The sequence below is a fragment of the Ursus americanus genome, chromosome 34 (genome assembly GCF_024610735.1).
Source record: "Ursus americanus isolate L20-20 chromosome 34, mUrsAme1.1.p, whole genome shotgun sequence".
Lineage (NCBI taxonomy): Eukaryota > Metazoa > Chordata > Mammalia > Carnivora > Ursidae > Ursus > Ursus americanus.
This window is the reverse complement of record NC_142160.1, coordinates 23,618,852-23,634,641: the sequence shown is the minus strand read 5'-3', so window position 1 is coordinate 23,634,641 and position 15,790 is coordinate 23,618,852. Positions and strand designations below refer to the sequence as shown.

The following is a 15,790-nucleotide window of genomic DNA, read 5'->3' as shown; positions in this document are numbered from 1 at the left end:
GTCCCATAAATCAAGTTAATTCTTATGCTGCAAAGAAAGCCTGAATTTTCATTAGTTCTTAAAGCTCTTTTTTTTTTTTAAAGATTTTATTTATTTATGTGACAGAGGGAGACAGCCAGCGAGAGAGGGAACACAAGCAGGGGGAGTGGGAGAGGAAGAAGCAGGCTCCTAGCAGAGGAGCCTGATGTGGGGCTCGATCCCGTAACGCCGGGATCACGCCCTGAGCCGAAGGCAGACGCTTAACCGCTGTGCCACCCAGGTGCCCCATTAAAGCTCTTAACTACAGGTTTCAGATAGATAGCATTTTAAGTTAAAACTTCTCTGTAACTGACCATCACTTTCGCATTTTATCCTCATTGTTGCATGTATAATTTATTGTATTTAGGTCTCCATTTTTCCTTTTCACTGGTGTAGGTGGAGAATGGAAAGGGCAAGTCACTGTGTCTTTAATCAACATGATAGAGTGCTCTTGCTTGCACAGTGCCGTATTCTCAAATATGCTCGCACTCTTCAAACTTCAGTTTGAAAACAGCTTAGGGGCCGAGAAAACACTGGGTTGTACCTTGTAAAAGGTTCATATAAGAGTATTTGCAGGAATGTCAGGTATGCGAGTCAAGCTTCCTGCACTTATAACCACAAATGGCAGAATAAAGGGTTTTTGTTCTTTGGGTTTTTGTTTTTGTTTTTTGTTTTCCCTCCAGAGAGTAAGACTCTTCCATAACCTTTAACTAGATTGAGTCTTGAGTTCATGATGGCTTTGATATCTGGTTGCAGCGACCGGCTTCTTCCAACAATTTTACAAAGAAAGCTCCGCATATTATCTGCTTTCTATTTATCTGCACCTCTCTTGATCACTTCCAATTTTTGTCTTTGGTAACATGGCGGCAACTTATCACGACATATCACAATTACGAGGAAGAACTGAAAAAAAATATTCCCAAGTCTCCCATTTATCAGTGACAATCAATAAAGAGCAAAAGCGTAAAGAAAGCTCTGTTGGTGTTGATAAATGGTGAGGACTTGGAACAGGGGTCCAGGAGCACACAGTGAGAAGTCAGAGATCACCTTTCCCACTACCAGTATTTTGGGGAGAGACCGGCCTGACCGCTAGTCCAGCGAGGGCACTGTGCCTTCCCGTGTAAGTGCAACATATCACCTGCTCAGCCGTAGGTGCACCTGGCCTCAGGGAGAAAGAATGTCCCTAAAGCACATGCGAACTACTGTTTAGAGATCATTGTGCTTTTTTTTTTTTAACGTTTTAAGATAAGTATTATCTTATCACAACAAATTTACTATATGTCCAGGACTATTTCATGTGTTTTTTAAGGGTACTAACACATGTTGTCATCTCAATCATATAGTGTAAAATGGGAACTATTATCCCCATTTTATAGATGAAGTACTGAGGCACAGAGAACACAGTACCTTGCCCAGACTGACATGGCTAGTAAGTCAGGGATCTGCACGCATGTTCTATAAAGAGCCAGGTAGTGAATATTTTTGACTTTCAGCCACCGGTCTCTGTCACGATTACCCAGCCCTGCCCTTGTGCGCCAACAGCAGCCATAAATGATACATAAATGGATGGGCATGTTTGTGTTCCAACAAAATTTTACTCATGGACACTGAAATTTTAACTTCCTATAGTTTGTATGTGTCATGAAATACCTGTTCTTTTGATTTTTTTCCAACCATTTAAAAAATCTAGAAACTGGGGCTCCTGGGTGGCACAGCGGTTAAGCATCTGCCTTCGGCTCAGGGCGTGATCCCGGCGTTATGGGATCGAGCCCCACATCAGGCTCCTCTGCTAGGAGCCTGCCTCTTCCTCTCCCACTCCCCCTGCTTGTGTTCCCTCTCTTGCTGGCTGTCTCTATCTCTGTCGAATAAATAAATAAAATCTTTAAAAAAAAAATCTAAAAACTAGTCTTAACTCTTAAGCTGCATGTATAAAAATAAGCAGTGTGGGGCACCTGGGTGGCACAGCTGGCAAAGCAACTGACTCTTAGTCACTCTTGGTTTCTGCTCAGGTCGTGATCTCAGGGTCATGAGATCGAGCCCCGCATAGGGTACTGTGCTCAGCGGGGAGGCTGTCTGAAATTCTCCCTCTTCCTCTCCCTCTCCCTCTGCCCTTCCCACCTCCTCCCCACCCCCCACTCCCATGTCCATGCTTTCTCTCTCTCTCTCACTCCCTCTTTCAATCTCTCTAAAATAAATAAATAAACCTTCAAAAAAAATAAACAGCGGGCTGGGTTTAGCTCTTGAGCTATAGCTTGCTGCAGTAAGTGGTAGGACCAGAACTTGAACCCAGGCCATGTGTTTCCAGTGAGCTCTGAATCATTCTATAGTCTATATCATGATAATGGTAAATCATGCTCTTTAGAGAAAACTCAGCAAAGTCTGAAAGAGAAAATAAGAACTACCCATAAAACCACAACCCAGAAATAACTATTAGTAATATTTGATATTTTCTCCCATTCTTTTATCTACTATATGATGTAGTATTCCCTTTATTAATGCTAACTTTTCACTTATCATAGCATATTTCACATTTCCACAGAAGCCCACAATTGTAGCTCATTTGAAATGTACTAAGGGAAACTGCTATTTTGAAAGAATCCTGTAGCTAATAATTTCCTAAAGAATCCTTTTATTAAGTGAGCAGTTGGTCACATTCCATTTATCTGCTGCCTATTTGCATTTCTCAGATCGATTTTTAAAAGCAATCCAGTCTGCAGTCAGGGATGTAGTAAAAAGGCTTCCGAATCATCTAGACATGAATTTGACTTCTCACCGTCCCTTTCCTAGCCAAATGACCCTGAGCTAACTATTAACTTGACCACACCTCCGTTTTTGCTTGTACTAAAGATAAACCAAGACCATGATATACAAAGTACTGAGCGCGGACCTAGCACAGAATAGTGGTCAGTTGGTAACAACCAGCCCTTCCATTCCTTGCCCCATCCCCCACGATTCCTAGTCCCCACCACCACCCACAGGAAATAGATTATTTCCGTCATGACCATTGAGAGAGCATCCTTTTCTGTTCTGTGCACTGCAAGAGTTTTCCCGAGTAAAAATGGGCCAGCCATCCTAGGGCTAATCAGGAAGGTTAATGAAGGCGTGGACCCAAAGCCGCCACCCCCATCCACCTATGGCTCCTGCTCCGCCCCAACAGACTCAACGTTTGCAGTCTCCGAGCCCAGGTTCCCACAAACAGCAGGTGGCATTCTGACATCAGCAGAGGCTGCGATTCTCTTCAGAGCTACCGAGGAATCTCTAGAGCCGACGTCTGAAAAGAATTCAGAGCCCAGCCAATTCCATGAGCAGCAACGACGGTGTGGAGCTGAAGAGTATGACAGCCCCCCCAGGTGAGGGCTACAGCAATACCGGCTTCCAGGTGAGTGGACCTTTTATCTTGTGTTTAAGACCGAGTCAATGGAAATAATGGTCTCTCTAACCACCTTGGCAAGTTTCTGAACGAAAGCAGCAGGGGGTATTGAAACGCAATAAGATTTTCTCGGGAAAGTCTTTAAACCTATTGTTTTTCCCTCCTTGGCTTCTTCGTGGGCTGACAAACCTGAAAAGTCTCTTTTAATCGAACTTGTTTTGATCCCTGACTTGCCCTGTCACTTAGAAACAAGACTATCTTCTCCGGCTTTTGTTTTGGGCTCACAGGCCCTGCCAGTATTTTCCAAAGAGCTGGTAAAACAGAGAGAATGGGGAGAATCCAAATCCTGGATGTAGCGAGCACCTGAGGGGTTCTTTCTCTTACACCAGGTCCCAAAGCTCCTGTCCAATGGTGGCCTGGGTGCCCGCCCCAGTGCAGCCAGGTTATGCAAACAAGTCTCATGTCATCAACCAAAACTCACTGAGTGATTAATGCCTCTGACCTCGGGGCTGGGTGCTGCGGAGACCTGGAAGGAGTCCTGTCCCAGGGAAACACTGGGCTGCTCTGACTGGTTCTGGGATAGGGATTTTTCAGGGATGTCCCTAGCTGTGTTTCCTTCCTAAAGCTGACACAGGAGCCCACACAAACAGGTGTCAGAAACCTTTTGGAATTCAGGGTCACCATAAAGGCAAAACAAACTTTTAGACCCTAGCAAAGAAAGGAACAAGGAAGGTAAAAGGGCTTTGGCATAAGTCCTAATTCTTCCACCCACAAATTACTGTAACTTCCTCGAGCTTCAGTTCAGCTGTTACACAGTAGTCGCAGTGATCATCTCATAGGTTACAAGTGTAAGGGAAGAAAAGTCTTACCCTCTCCCCCCTTAGATTCAGCACCTGAGGTCTGTGAATTAAACTGAGAAATGGCAGATTAACCAGAGAAAGCATACAAATTTTACCGACATTTTTTATGTTATGTTCATGCAATTTCACAGAAAAGAAGTGAAAAATTCAAAGAAGCTGTAAGACTCAGGGGCTTATATATCATTTTAACAAAGAACAAAAAATTGAGGAGAAGTGATCAGACAAAAAAACACAGAGAGAGAGCTTAGGCTTTAAGGGCCAATAGGCTGTGGGAAAGTGACTAGGAACTATATGGGGGAAACTAATGGAAGGTTAGGTTTGATATGAGGTTTATGCCATCTTATCCCAGTACCATTGCTGCGTCCAGCAACAAGCGTTGTTGTCCTCTTTCTATGATGGGAGACGGGACACCTGCACAAGGGAAAGTCATGCCCTGCTTCTAGACAGAGAGAGGAAGACCGAAGAGCTCTTTCTGTGTCTGCTTTTTCTCAATTGCTTTCAGCTCAAAATAACTCTCACGCCAAGGTGGTATATTTTGGGGTGACATATCCGGATTCCCTTCATAAGGGTTAAATGAGAAAAAAGCATAAGGCCGAGGGCCTTTTATGGTTCAAGAGAATGGAATGGGATAGAGTCAAAGTGAGTATGACAGCAAGACAAAGGTGACTGCAATGGAGGGAGGTCCATGTCACCAGCAACTGGCAGCCCCGTCAGGGAGAAGGACACACATCCACTAAAGATAGCCTTGTCTTCTATCCCTCCTTCTCTTCTTTCAAAACAAAGCATCTCCAAGGCTTAAACCCAGCAGAATACCACACACCAACACCAATCAGCAGTGACCAGGTTATTTCTTCCAACACTTGCTGTTTGACAAGAATTTCCAGAGACACGTATTTACTCAGCAAAACCATTAACGCCTCCCAGATAAGACCGCTATTGGAAAGGGATACCAATTCAAGAAGGTATAATACACTATTCTTGCCCTCCAGGAGCAAAGCAGGCAGAAATCAATAAGCAATTGTAATATGTTATAAAACAAAAACAAAATACAATGCTAGAAGTTGGCCCCAAGTGCACTGTAAATACATATGCGAGTGGAGTTGGGCTGACCTGGGAGTCTCTCAGTTAGGGCTTAAAGGGTGGGCAGGGATTTCCCAGTTGAACAGGGAGGGGTGTCAGCAGAGCACTGCAAGCAAAACTGTCTGCGCAGGCCCAGGAGCCTGAAGAATATGCGTGCTCAGGAGAGAGAAGATGAGGAGCTGGGGCTGGACAGGGGCAGGCTGGCCCCAGATCACACGGCCTCCCTGTGTGCTAAGCCATTGGGAAAGAATCAACCAGAAGTTACACTATCAAGTTATTAAAGTACTCTGCTAGCCCTGCTGAGGGTGCACAAAATGGAAAGAGATTAGTGTGTGGTTGGGACAGCGTTTAGGAGGTTAGGGAGATAATCACAGAGGAAACCACCCGTGGGCAGAAGTACCCATACTGGTAGGAGGCCCCCTCAGCCACGGAGCTAGCATTGAGTCAGAGTGAGGTAAGAGCGGCTCTGACAACCAATATTTCCATTTTTTCCTCTGTAAGGTAGGATAATAATATCATATCTTGGGGTGGAGAGAATTAAATGAGCTAATATATGTTAGGGGGAAAAAGTATGTAATATTTGTTTTTAAAAACTGTGCAGTCTTAGTTCGTTCAGGCTGTGATAACAAAATACCACAGACTGGGTGGCATACACACAGAAATCTATTTCTCATAGTTCTGGAGCCTGGAAGTCCAAGATGGTGGCCCCAGCAGATTCGGTGTCTGGTGAAGGCCCACTTCCTCATGGACAGTAATCTTCTTGCTATGTCCTCACACGGCAGAAGGTGCCAGGGAGCTCTCTGGAGTCTCTTTTATAAGGACACTGGTCACCTCAAAGGCTCCACCAATACTGGCAGATTGGGCATTAGATTTTCCACCAGGACTTTTTTGGGGGGTGGCGGGGAAACATTCAGACCATAACAAGTGCCTAGCACACAGTGTGAATGTAATCACAGTAGCTCTTGGTGCTCAGCAGGTTAATGACTGACAAGTCAACATTTCTAGCTTGAGAGCTCAACTTAGAAGTGATTCCCTTTATGGAGCTGGGAAATCCGGAAGTAGGGTTGGAGCAAGGAAGACCATGAGTTCATTTTAAGGCCTGTTGGATGAAATTAGGGTGATTCCCTACCCCTTAGACGAAGATGGAGAGGAGGCAGGAAGCTCTAGGCATGGGCACGCACCTGGAGTCTGGAAGGGGACATCATGCTTTTGGGGGGCGTTAGCACAGTGACGAGCCAGTGGCATGAATGAGACCAGCAGGAGGGAAACCTAGGAAGCCCCAGTGTTTATGGAGCTGGGAAGTTGGAGCAATCAGAGAATGAAGCAGAGAGACCATGGGGAGAAAAAGAGGGGAGCACCACCAGGAGAGAGAAGCGTCTGGGGGAGCCAAGGAAAAAGAGAACCACAACGTTGGCAGCAAAGACAAATTCATTTTGATTTGCCAACCAAAACGTCACTAACGACTGGGGTGGGGATGGGGGGCAGTTTGTGTGATGAGTGGGAGCTGAGAAAAGGGGAAAATAAGGTGGAGAGCAGAGCCGCGAAGAGAGAACCAGGCTCCAGAGAGGCAAGATTGGGGCTGTAGACAGGGGGCTTTTTTATTTAAAAAAAAAAAAAAAAAAGGAAAATTTTCACTGTGAAATATAACATGCAGAAAAACACACAAAATCAAATAGACAACTTATTATAAGGTGCCATCCACATCAAGAAACAAGACATCACCATCCCTCAGCTCAGATGGCCCAATCCCGCACATCTGCAACAACTGCCCCTCGCCCCTAGGGGTGACAATGATCCCAACCTTATAGTAATTACTTCCCTGCTTTGTTTAATATCTAACTTATAATTATGAATCCCCAAGCACTGCTTTTGCCTGTTTTTAAACTTAATGTAAATAGAATATTACAAGAAAATTATTTGCTTATTTTAAAACATTTATATGGAAATTGGGCGAGAGGAATCATTTTGTATCTGACTTCTTTTGCTCAGTTTTGTATTTCTGAGACGCAGCCATGCTGTTGCATGTAACTGGAGTTCATCCAATTTCATTGATATACAGTATTCTCCATAAACATTGCACAACTTCTCTATTCTACTGTTGGTGGACATTTATGTCTTTAAGATTGGAGCTTTTAGAAGCTTCTACAAACAAACTCAGCTATAAATACTCTCAGACGTGTCTCCTGATGCATATGTAACAATTTTATTTGGCACTGTATTTAGGAGTGGAATTGCTAGGTCACTGGGAATGCATATATATTTTCAACACTAGTGATATTGCCAAACTGGTTTCCCAAGTGGTTTTACCACTTTACACTTCCATCCACAGAGTGTGAGTTCCTTTTACTCCAGAGCCTCACCAATGTTTATCCGGCTTTTTAATTTCAGTGATTCTGGTAGATGTATAGTAAGTAGTGTGACATTGAGGTTTCATTTTCATTTTCCTTTCTTATTGGCCACTAGATGCCAACTTTATGAAATAACTTGTCAAGTCTCTCGCCCGTTTTCTCTACTGGATTTTGTCTTTTTCCTACTGATTTGGAAAGAGTCCTTTAAATGTTCTGAATACAAGCCCTCTTTCATTTATACGCTTTCCAAATGCCTTCTACCACTTTTAAGCTGTCTTTCACTCTTTAGTAGTTATGCACAAAAGGTAATTATATTGTGGTTCCATTTTTCAAGTGTTTCTGTTGTATATATTCTGTTTATATAGTCATCTTTTTCTGTCCTGCAAGATCATAAAGATACCCTCCCATATTTTCCAAAAGCTCATTTCTGCCTTCTACATTGAGGATTCTAGTCCCCCTGAAATGAGATCTTATGTATAGTGTAAGGTGGGCATCGAGTTCTTGTTTTTCTACATGAGTATCCAATTATTTCAGCATCACTTTAAAAAAATATATTTTCCCCACTTGACAAATACCACGTTTATCAAGTGTCCATATTTAGGGTAAGTCTTCTTAGAATAGGGCAACTGAAAGCTTTTTCCAAACTCCAAGTTGGCGGAAGGACCCAGAGAAGAGGGAGTGGAAAGTTGACAGCAAGAGAGGTCAGATAAAGCTCAGGAGTTCTAAGTGTGAAAATTCAGGCAATTTTTGAAGGAATACTTTTATTAAAGGCTATTCCTTAGAAACCCAGCTGAAGTTGCCTCCTGCGTATGAGTCAGCATCGATTTTTCCACTGGTAGCCCTCAGAACCACAGAGCCCATGCTCGCTCTGAAGTCAGCTGGGTGGGACCCACTTATGCGAGACCCTAGACAGGACTAGATGGGAGATGTGCCTCCACTCTGCACACAGAGAAAAGCTGACCTACTCCTTGAATTGCCTGGTGAGCCAGTCCAGTTTGAAGAGTTTGTTCAGTGGAGGTCAAAATTTGGGAGGTCATCTAAGTGCAAGAATATTCGGCACAGGCCATTTGAATCGAGAAGTTCTGAGGTTGGAAGTAATTACGCAAAGCAAAGAGGAAGAGCATTGTTTCTCTCTAACCCCCTGAGGGACAGCCACATGAATCACACCAGGTGGTTGAGTAGGTTTCCACTAACTCAACTTGGGGACAAGCTTGGCCAGAACTATGGAGATGCTTTTCTTCCCCACAAGTGAATTAAAACACAGAAAACACATGACAATAATTGCCTTTGTGAAGGAAGTTAAAAAAAAAATCCTCTCTCTTCTTCAAATCAGATCATACCTAGACTTATTTCTAACAATCTAGATGGCTAGAACCCAAGGCACTTCCATGACACCTCAGAGGGGAAGGATATAGGGATTTAGTTTTTTACTTTACTCCACAGTCCCTTTATTTACATATTTTTTTCACAGTTTCTTAGTTTAAAATGGAGATGGTAGCACCTACTGACCCATTTCATCCAGACATTGTTGATGTTGATGCGAAGCCAGCCCTGGATGACCAACTGTCAATGGTCAAAACGAAAAAAATCAAAAGTGGGAATATTTAGAATTTTACATAGAACAGATTATTGTGAGCAGGAGACCCAAGTCTCCACCATGCTGCAGAAGTTTGGGATTCTGTCTTCAGATTGCAGATTAAGGCAGACATAGTACTGTACGATTTTCACTCAAAGCTGGGATCTGGATTTGGAGGCATCTAATTCTACTCCACACGTGGGCTAAGGTGTTTGACCCAGAAGCCGCTTATAGCCTTAGCATGCCTAATTGTTCTTCCTTTTTCCTGGAAGGGAAATTTTAAAAAAGAGGGAGAGAAAAAAAAGAAAAGAAAGGGGGAAAAAAAGAAAAAGATGGTATGTATGTCTTATGTCTTCTGGAAGTAAATAAAGACAGAGGTTTCTTAGAAAAATGCTATGAGTCACATGGTTAGAGAGCCTCCTGTGGGTGTTCAGAACAAAGTAGATGATGACCAAGAATGGTTCCACTGGGAAGCAGGGAAATGTATCTGAAGACTTCTCAATGTTCCTTTCAGTCTCCTGGTTCTGTAAATTCAAAGCTTTGTTTGCTTTCCCTCCAAGAGTCAAAACTCTTTGATATAAAGCATGACACTTGTTGATTCAACAAAAATTTATTGACACTGCCAGGCATCATGCAAAAAGCTGGAAACAGCTACCATTTGGTTAAAATTAGTTAGCAGTGGCAAACCAGCACAACGGTAGTTTGTAAAAAGCGCTATTCGTAACACGAGAAGGTGGTCTCACCTAGATTGGGAGGTGGGGAATATTTCCCAAATGTTCCCAATGAATACTTACAGGCTTGCTTGTTTTCATTCATTCATTCAACTGTGTGTGTGTGTGTGTGTGTGTGTGTGTGTGTGTGTGTGTGTGTATTATATATAATTTTTTAAAGTGTATTTATTTATTTGAGAGAGAGAGTGCTGGGGGCAGGGAGGGGCAGAGGGAGAGACGGAGAGACAGAGAGAATCTCAAACAGACCCCCCCTGAGTGTGGAGCCCTCCACAGGGCTCAATCTCACAGCCCTGAGACCATTACCTGAACCGAAATCAAGAGTCAGGGCCAACAGGTACCACTCAACAAATACATATATGGGCACCTACTCAACGGGTACTAGGCAGAAGGAACTACCGAGTAAGGCACAAATAATTCCCTAAGCTACCATGTCAAAAACTATTTTTTCCCATATCACACTATGTGGAGAAGCCGAGACCCTGAACGGGAAGGTATGAGATGCATGCGCAGAGAGACAGAAAAAGGTAAAGAGAGAGCCAGACAGGACGAGAGGCCAGTTCTGATTCACCTCAAGGCTCTTCACTGATTTCAAAACCTTGGTCCCCAAAATCTAAGACCAATGATAAGTTTAGGTTTAAAATTGAGTTTCTATACTCTGTAGACTCAGGAACATTCTAGAATAAACTATCCAGCCATTATAAGGAGTGGTAATCAAAGTAATGGTATCAACTCCTCCATGAAACATGGTCAGAAAATAGCCCATGAATGTGAGGCAAGGCTTTTTGCGCCATGAGAAAGGGTCAGCCACAGTTTAAAAGGGCCAAAACAGGCATATCTGCTCCCCTCTGGACTACCTAGTTGCCTTACTCCCTCCACCTGCTCAACTTTGGGAGCATAGCATAGTTCCAGACAGCACAATCTACAAAGTTGTGCTTTATACCACCCCCTCCCCCCACCATGGGTCCTACTTCCCTCCCTTTGAATTATATTACTTTTTACAACTTTTCTAGCTTTTAAAGAAGTTTTATTTTTCTAACTCAAATTATTGCATCCTAGTTTCTCCTCCACTTGAGTCCATTGGTTTAGAAACATTTGCAAGCAGGAAGTTGGTTAGAGGGCACTGGTCTAACTTGCACCATCAGGAAGGTCTGAAATAGAAATTACTTAATTGAGGGCCAAACCCATGCAGATAGAGTAGGTGGGAGCAAAGGTCTTGGTCCATGGTATGTTGGATCCAGCAAGGAAGGGAGAGAGAGACGAAGACGCACACAAGAACAAGAGACATTTCCAGGAGCCAGCAAAAGTAGGCTTCCTGTTGACCCACATGGCTACTTCCTCATTCCTCCTCAGAGCATGAGGCCTTGAAGTCAGAGAAGAGGGAAGAAAGAAGTAGGAAGGAAAGAATTTAAAAGGCACAGGTGGAATAAGAGGCTGTCTGTAATGGTCCAAGAACTGACTGTACTGCATGTGACTTTGACCTTGGCTGGAGATAGTAAGCGGCCCCTTCTTAAGGAGGAAGTAGAAAGTGAAGAAAGGGGTGAGCTTTTGGGAAAACCCACACTGGGGTGGGGTGGGGTGGGGGGTTTGACACAGATCCTAAGGTTAAAAGTCACATACTGAATCATTACGAGGAGAGCAAAACATAGGTTCTTTGGGTGAAGAGTTGAGGCTTCAGAGCCAGACTGCTAGGCCTACCGTTTAGGCAAGTTACCTAACTTTCACTTCTATTTCCCCATCCAAAAATAGGTTCTAATACCCTACATCACTGGACTAGCACCTAGCAAATGCTCAATTATCAGCAACCATTAACCAAGCATTCAGCTGGGGATGCTATTTTGTTGCAGGGGCCAAATGAAACTTTGAAATCCAGGTGTGAAGTCTGCCTCTTCGTATAGCAAACACTGGAGTCTACTGATGGGAAACTATGGAAGATGTCAACAGGCAACTTTCAATCATTTTAATGTCAACCAAATGTGAACCTCAAGCCCCTTGTGTCCCTGCACTGAGAGATCTTGGCTCCCAGTACCTCTGTCTCTTCAAAAGGACTTTATAAATTTATTTTTCAAATATTTGGTTCATTACGATCCATTTCTCATTTAGTCAAATGCATCTCTAAAAAAAAATTTATAGGCTCCAAATTTATTCCATGTGTTTCTAATTAATTTATATTCATTCAGTCAGTGCTCTTTGGAAAGATGTGCTCGATAACCAAAGTGATTTTAGGAATCATCAAAAAGCAACATTTTTTCAAATGTAAGAACATTCAAATGTGTATGGCACACTGATGTATTCTCTTTAATGCCTCACTATCAACTGTCTGGCATGAAATAGTCTGGTTCAAGGTAAAACTAATACTTAGAAAGTGACCATGATTTCCCAAAATAGCACAAGAGTAAGGCAGGCCCAAGAAACCAAGGCTTCATCCTGGAGGTGATTCAGGCTTTGGCACCAAATGCATTTTCATGAAAAAAGAGATCTATTGTCACCCTTGATTCCTTTAGACAGACTGGAGATTTACCTACTAAAAACAAATCAGAGAAGGAAATGAGAATAAGAAGAATTTTAGTTTCAACTGACAGAGTCAAAAGGATTATATCCTTGTTTCTTTCTTTTTTCTCAACTGTAAGAAGACATTTAGCTGTTAAGAACATTTCTGTTCCCCCATGACTAAAGGGGTTGCATCTTTGGAATTTCAGACACAGCTAAGTTCATTCTAATTAATCTATAAAAGCATTACAATGTGTAGGAGTTGAACTTTTTAAGTCTTTATCATGACTATAGTAAAATAATTAACTGTGTGACTTATGGTTGACAGCTTCTCTTCTAAATTCCCTGAGAACAGGGACCATATATGCAGTGCTCAGCAATAGCATTCTCTAGCCCATAGTAGATGCACAAAAAAGTTATTTGTTAGAGGACTGAATGAGAATGTCTAAGACAGAACCCCGAGGAACTGTATGTAACATTAAGGATTGAGTAGCAAGGCTGATAAAGGTAGAGGAAAGGCAGAAATTTGGGTGGGAGGAGGAAACTAGCAATATGTGATATCACAGAAGCCAGGGACAAGAGTATTTTAAGGAGGAAGTGGCCCATTATGTATGATGAAAACTGGATTTAAGGATATGAAAACCATCCATGACTTTGGCAAGGGTGATTTCCATGGAGCAGTAGGAGTGGAAACCATATTGGAATGGGTCAAATGCCAAATGAGGCAAGAAAATGGAACCTTAGTCCATTTGGGCTACTACAACAAAACACTACATGCTGGGCAGCTTATAAACACAGACATTTATTTCTCACAGTTTTGAAGGCTAGAAGTCCAAGATCAAGACACTGGCATGGCTGCGTTCTAGTGAGGGCCTGCTTTCTTGTTCACAGCGAATGCCTACTCCCTACGGTCCTCATGTGGTGGAAGGGGCTACGATCTCTGTGGGCCTCTCTTGTAAGGGCACTACTCCCATTGCTGAGGGTTCCACCCTCATGACTTAAGCACCTCCCAAAGGACCCACCCCCTAATACCCTCATCTTTGGGGGTTAGAATTTCAACATGATGAATTACAGGGACACACAAACATTGACCATAGCAACCCGTAAGTTCAAACAGAAGACTGATTTTTAACAGGAGCAGAAAGGATATTTATCTATGAATTCTCGGTTTCACAGCAATAAAAAATTGATAAAGATGCAAATATCAGAGAAGCGAGGGAAGGAAGTGTTAAGTATAGTACTGTTGGGGGGAGTGCAGAGCATTGTGTCTGGCCCAGTAAGTAAGCAGTCCAGGCATTGTCATGTTATTGTTCTAAGGATAGCTTGTCCACGCTGAAATCACACATTATCAAACACAAACTAAGAGATGCACTAGGTGGAAGACAGACGGGGAAACCTTCTACCCAGACCTGAGAGGGAGAGAGCACGTTCCATTCCACAGACCAAGAGGAGGCAGACCTGCTTGTTTGAAATGGATGTGAAAGATGCAAAAGAACATTCACTTCATTGAGTTAATACATACAAGTAGAGAAAAAACTTGATATCTGTTGCAAATACCTCCAAATATAATTTACTTCCATGGCACTGAAATTAAGGTAGTTGCAAGAACTTGCTCCTGGACCTTGTTGGGGGTTTTTTCTTGTTCTTTAAGGTGTTCATAAAGATGCACATACACTATCACAAATTAATTTTAATATGTTAATTAACTAGATTTCAATACGACTGGCTCCCTTTCGGTATTATATATTTAATTTTATGTATCTTAAAACATTCTGAAAGGAGTCCATAGGGTGCACTTACTGTCCTGATTTGGGACACTTTCCCAAAGTCACACATAACTTCAATCACTGTAGCAGAATTTAATCATAGCCCCAGGGAGGTTAGAAATGTACCTTTAGGGGCGCCTGGGTGGCACAGCGGTTAAGCGTCTGTCTTCAGCTCAGGGCGTGATCCTGGCGTTGTGGGATCGAGCCCCACATCAGGCTCCTCCGCTGTGAGCCTGCTTCTTCCTCTCCCACTCCCCCTGCTTGTGTTCCCTCTCTCACTGGCTGTCTCTATCTCTGTCAAATAAATAAATAAAATCTTTAAAAAAAAATTAAAAAAAAAAAAAAGAAATGTACCTTTATTCTGGGAAATCTTGGGCCCTGCTAAAATTCAGAGCCCTATATTTAAAGGAAATAGAGAAGGGGCACCTGGGTGTCTCAGTCGGCTGGGCACCCTATTCTTGATTTCTGTTCAGGTCATGATCTCAGGGTCATGGTATGGAGCCCTGTGTCAGGCTTCCTGCTGGGCACGGGGTCTGCTTGGGATTCTCTCTCTCCCTCTCCTTCTGCGCCTCCCCACTGCTCTCTCTCTCTTTTTAAAAAGAAGGGGGGAAAAAGGCAATACAGAAGAATAGATATTAGGAACAACTTGCAGCCTTGGCCACAAATATTTCCTATTGAGGTTATAGAATTCAATAGATGTTAATCATATCATATTACTTATTGTTATTTTGGTCTTCATTATCCTTACTTTTGCCCATTTGATCTGTCATAGACTGAAAGAGTTCTATCAACCTCTTTCTAGATGTGTTTCTAGGTATTTCTCCCTCAGTTTCCTCTACGTTAATATATGCCATTTGTACACAGAAAGTCATGCTTCTCAGAGTGTGAGATTGTACCCTGACCATTGTTTCTTGGGAACACACTAATTGTTTTTTTTTTTTTGATCCAGTATTCAAACTTGGTCAGTTAAGATCATGACTACTGCATGTTTTATCTTTCTGAGTCACTGGGTCATTTCCAGTACAGATTCTCCTCAATTTACAATGGGGGTATGCCCCCAACAAACCAATCGTGAGTTGAAAGTATTGTATCTCAAGAATGCCTTTCATCCATCTCATCTACCAAACATCATAGCTTAGCCTAGCCTACCTTAAATGTGCTCAGAACACTTACACTAGCCCACAGTTGGGCAAAATCCTCTAACACAAAGCCTATTGTATAACAAAGTTTCGAATATCTCATATAAGGTGCTGAATACTGTGAAGTGAAAAACAGTGGTTGAATGGGTACAGAACAGGTTGTAAGCATATCAGTTGTTGACCCTAGCGATGTCATGGCCAACTGGGCAAGTCCCAGCATCACATGCAAGGGTCATACTTCATATCGCCAGCCCAAGAAGAGGCCAAAATTCAAAATCCAAAGTACAGCTCATACTAAATGCACAATACTTTCACAACATCATAAAATTGAAAGACATCAGGGGATGTGAGTGTATGGTTGTGTTTGTTTAATATTCCCTCTAATTCAATCAAACCCATTGATCTGCCAGATGGG

General features: G+C 42.7%; 1 protein-coding gene across 1 annotated transcript in view; it reads left to right on the top strand.

The window, feature by feature from the left end:
* Nucleotides 1-3,289: 3,289 nt before the first annotated feature.
* Nucleotides 3,290-15,790, top strand: part of SLC28A3 (solute carrier family 28 member 3) — a 49,796-nt gene continuing 37,295 nt past the window's right edge. The window contains exon 1 of the mRNA XM_045780923.2: nucleotides 3,290-3,397. Coding sequence (XP_045636879.2) covers nucleotides 3,320-3,397 — 78 coding nt within the window. The 5' untranslated portion in view covers nucleotides 3,290-3,319. The remainder of the gene's footprint in view (nucleotides 3,398-15,790) is intronic.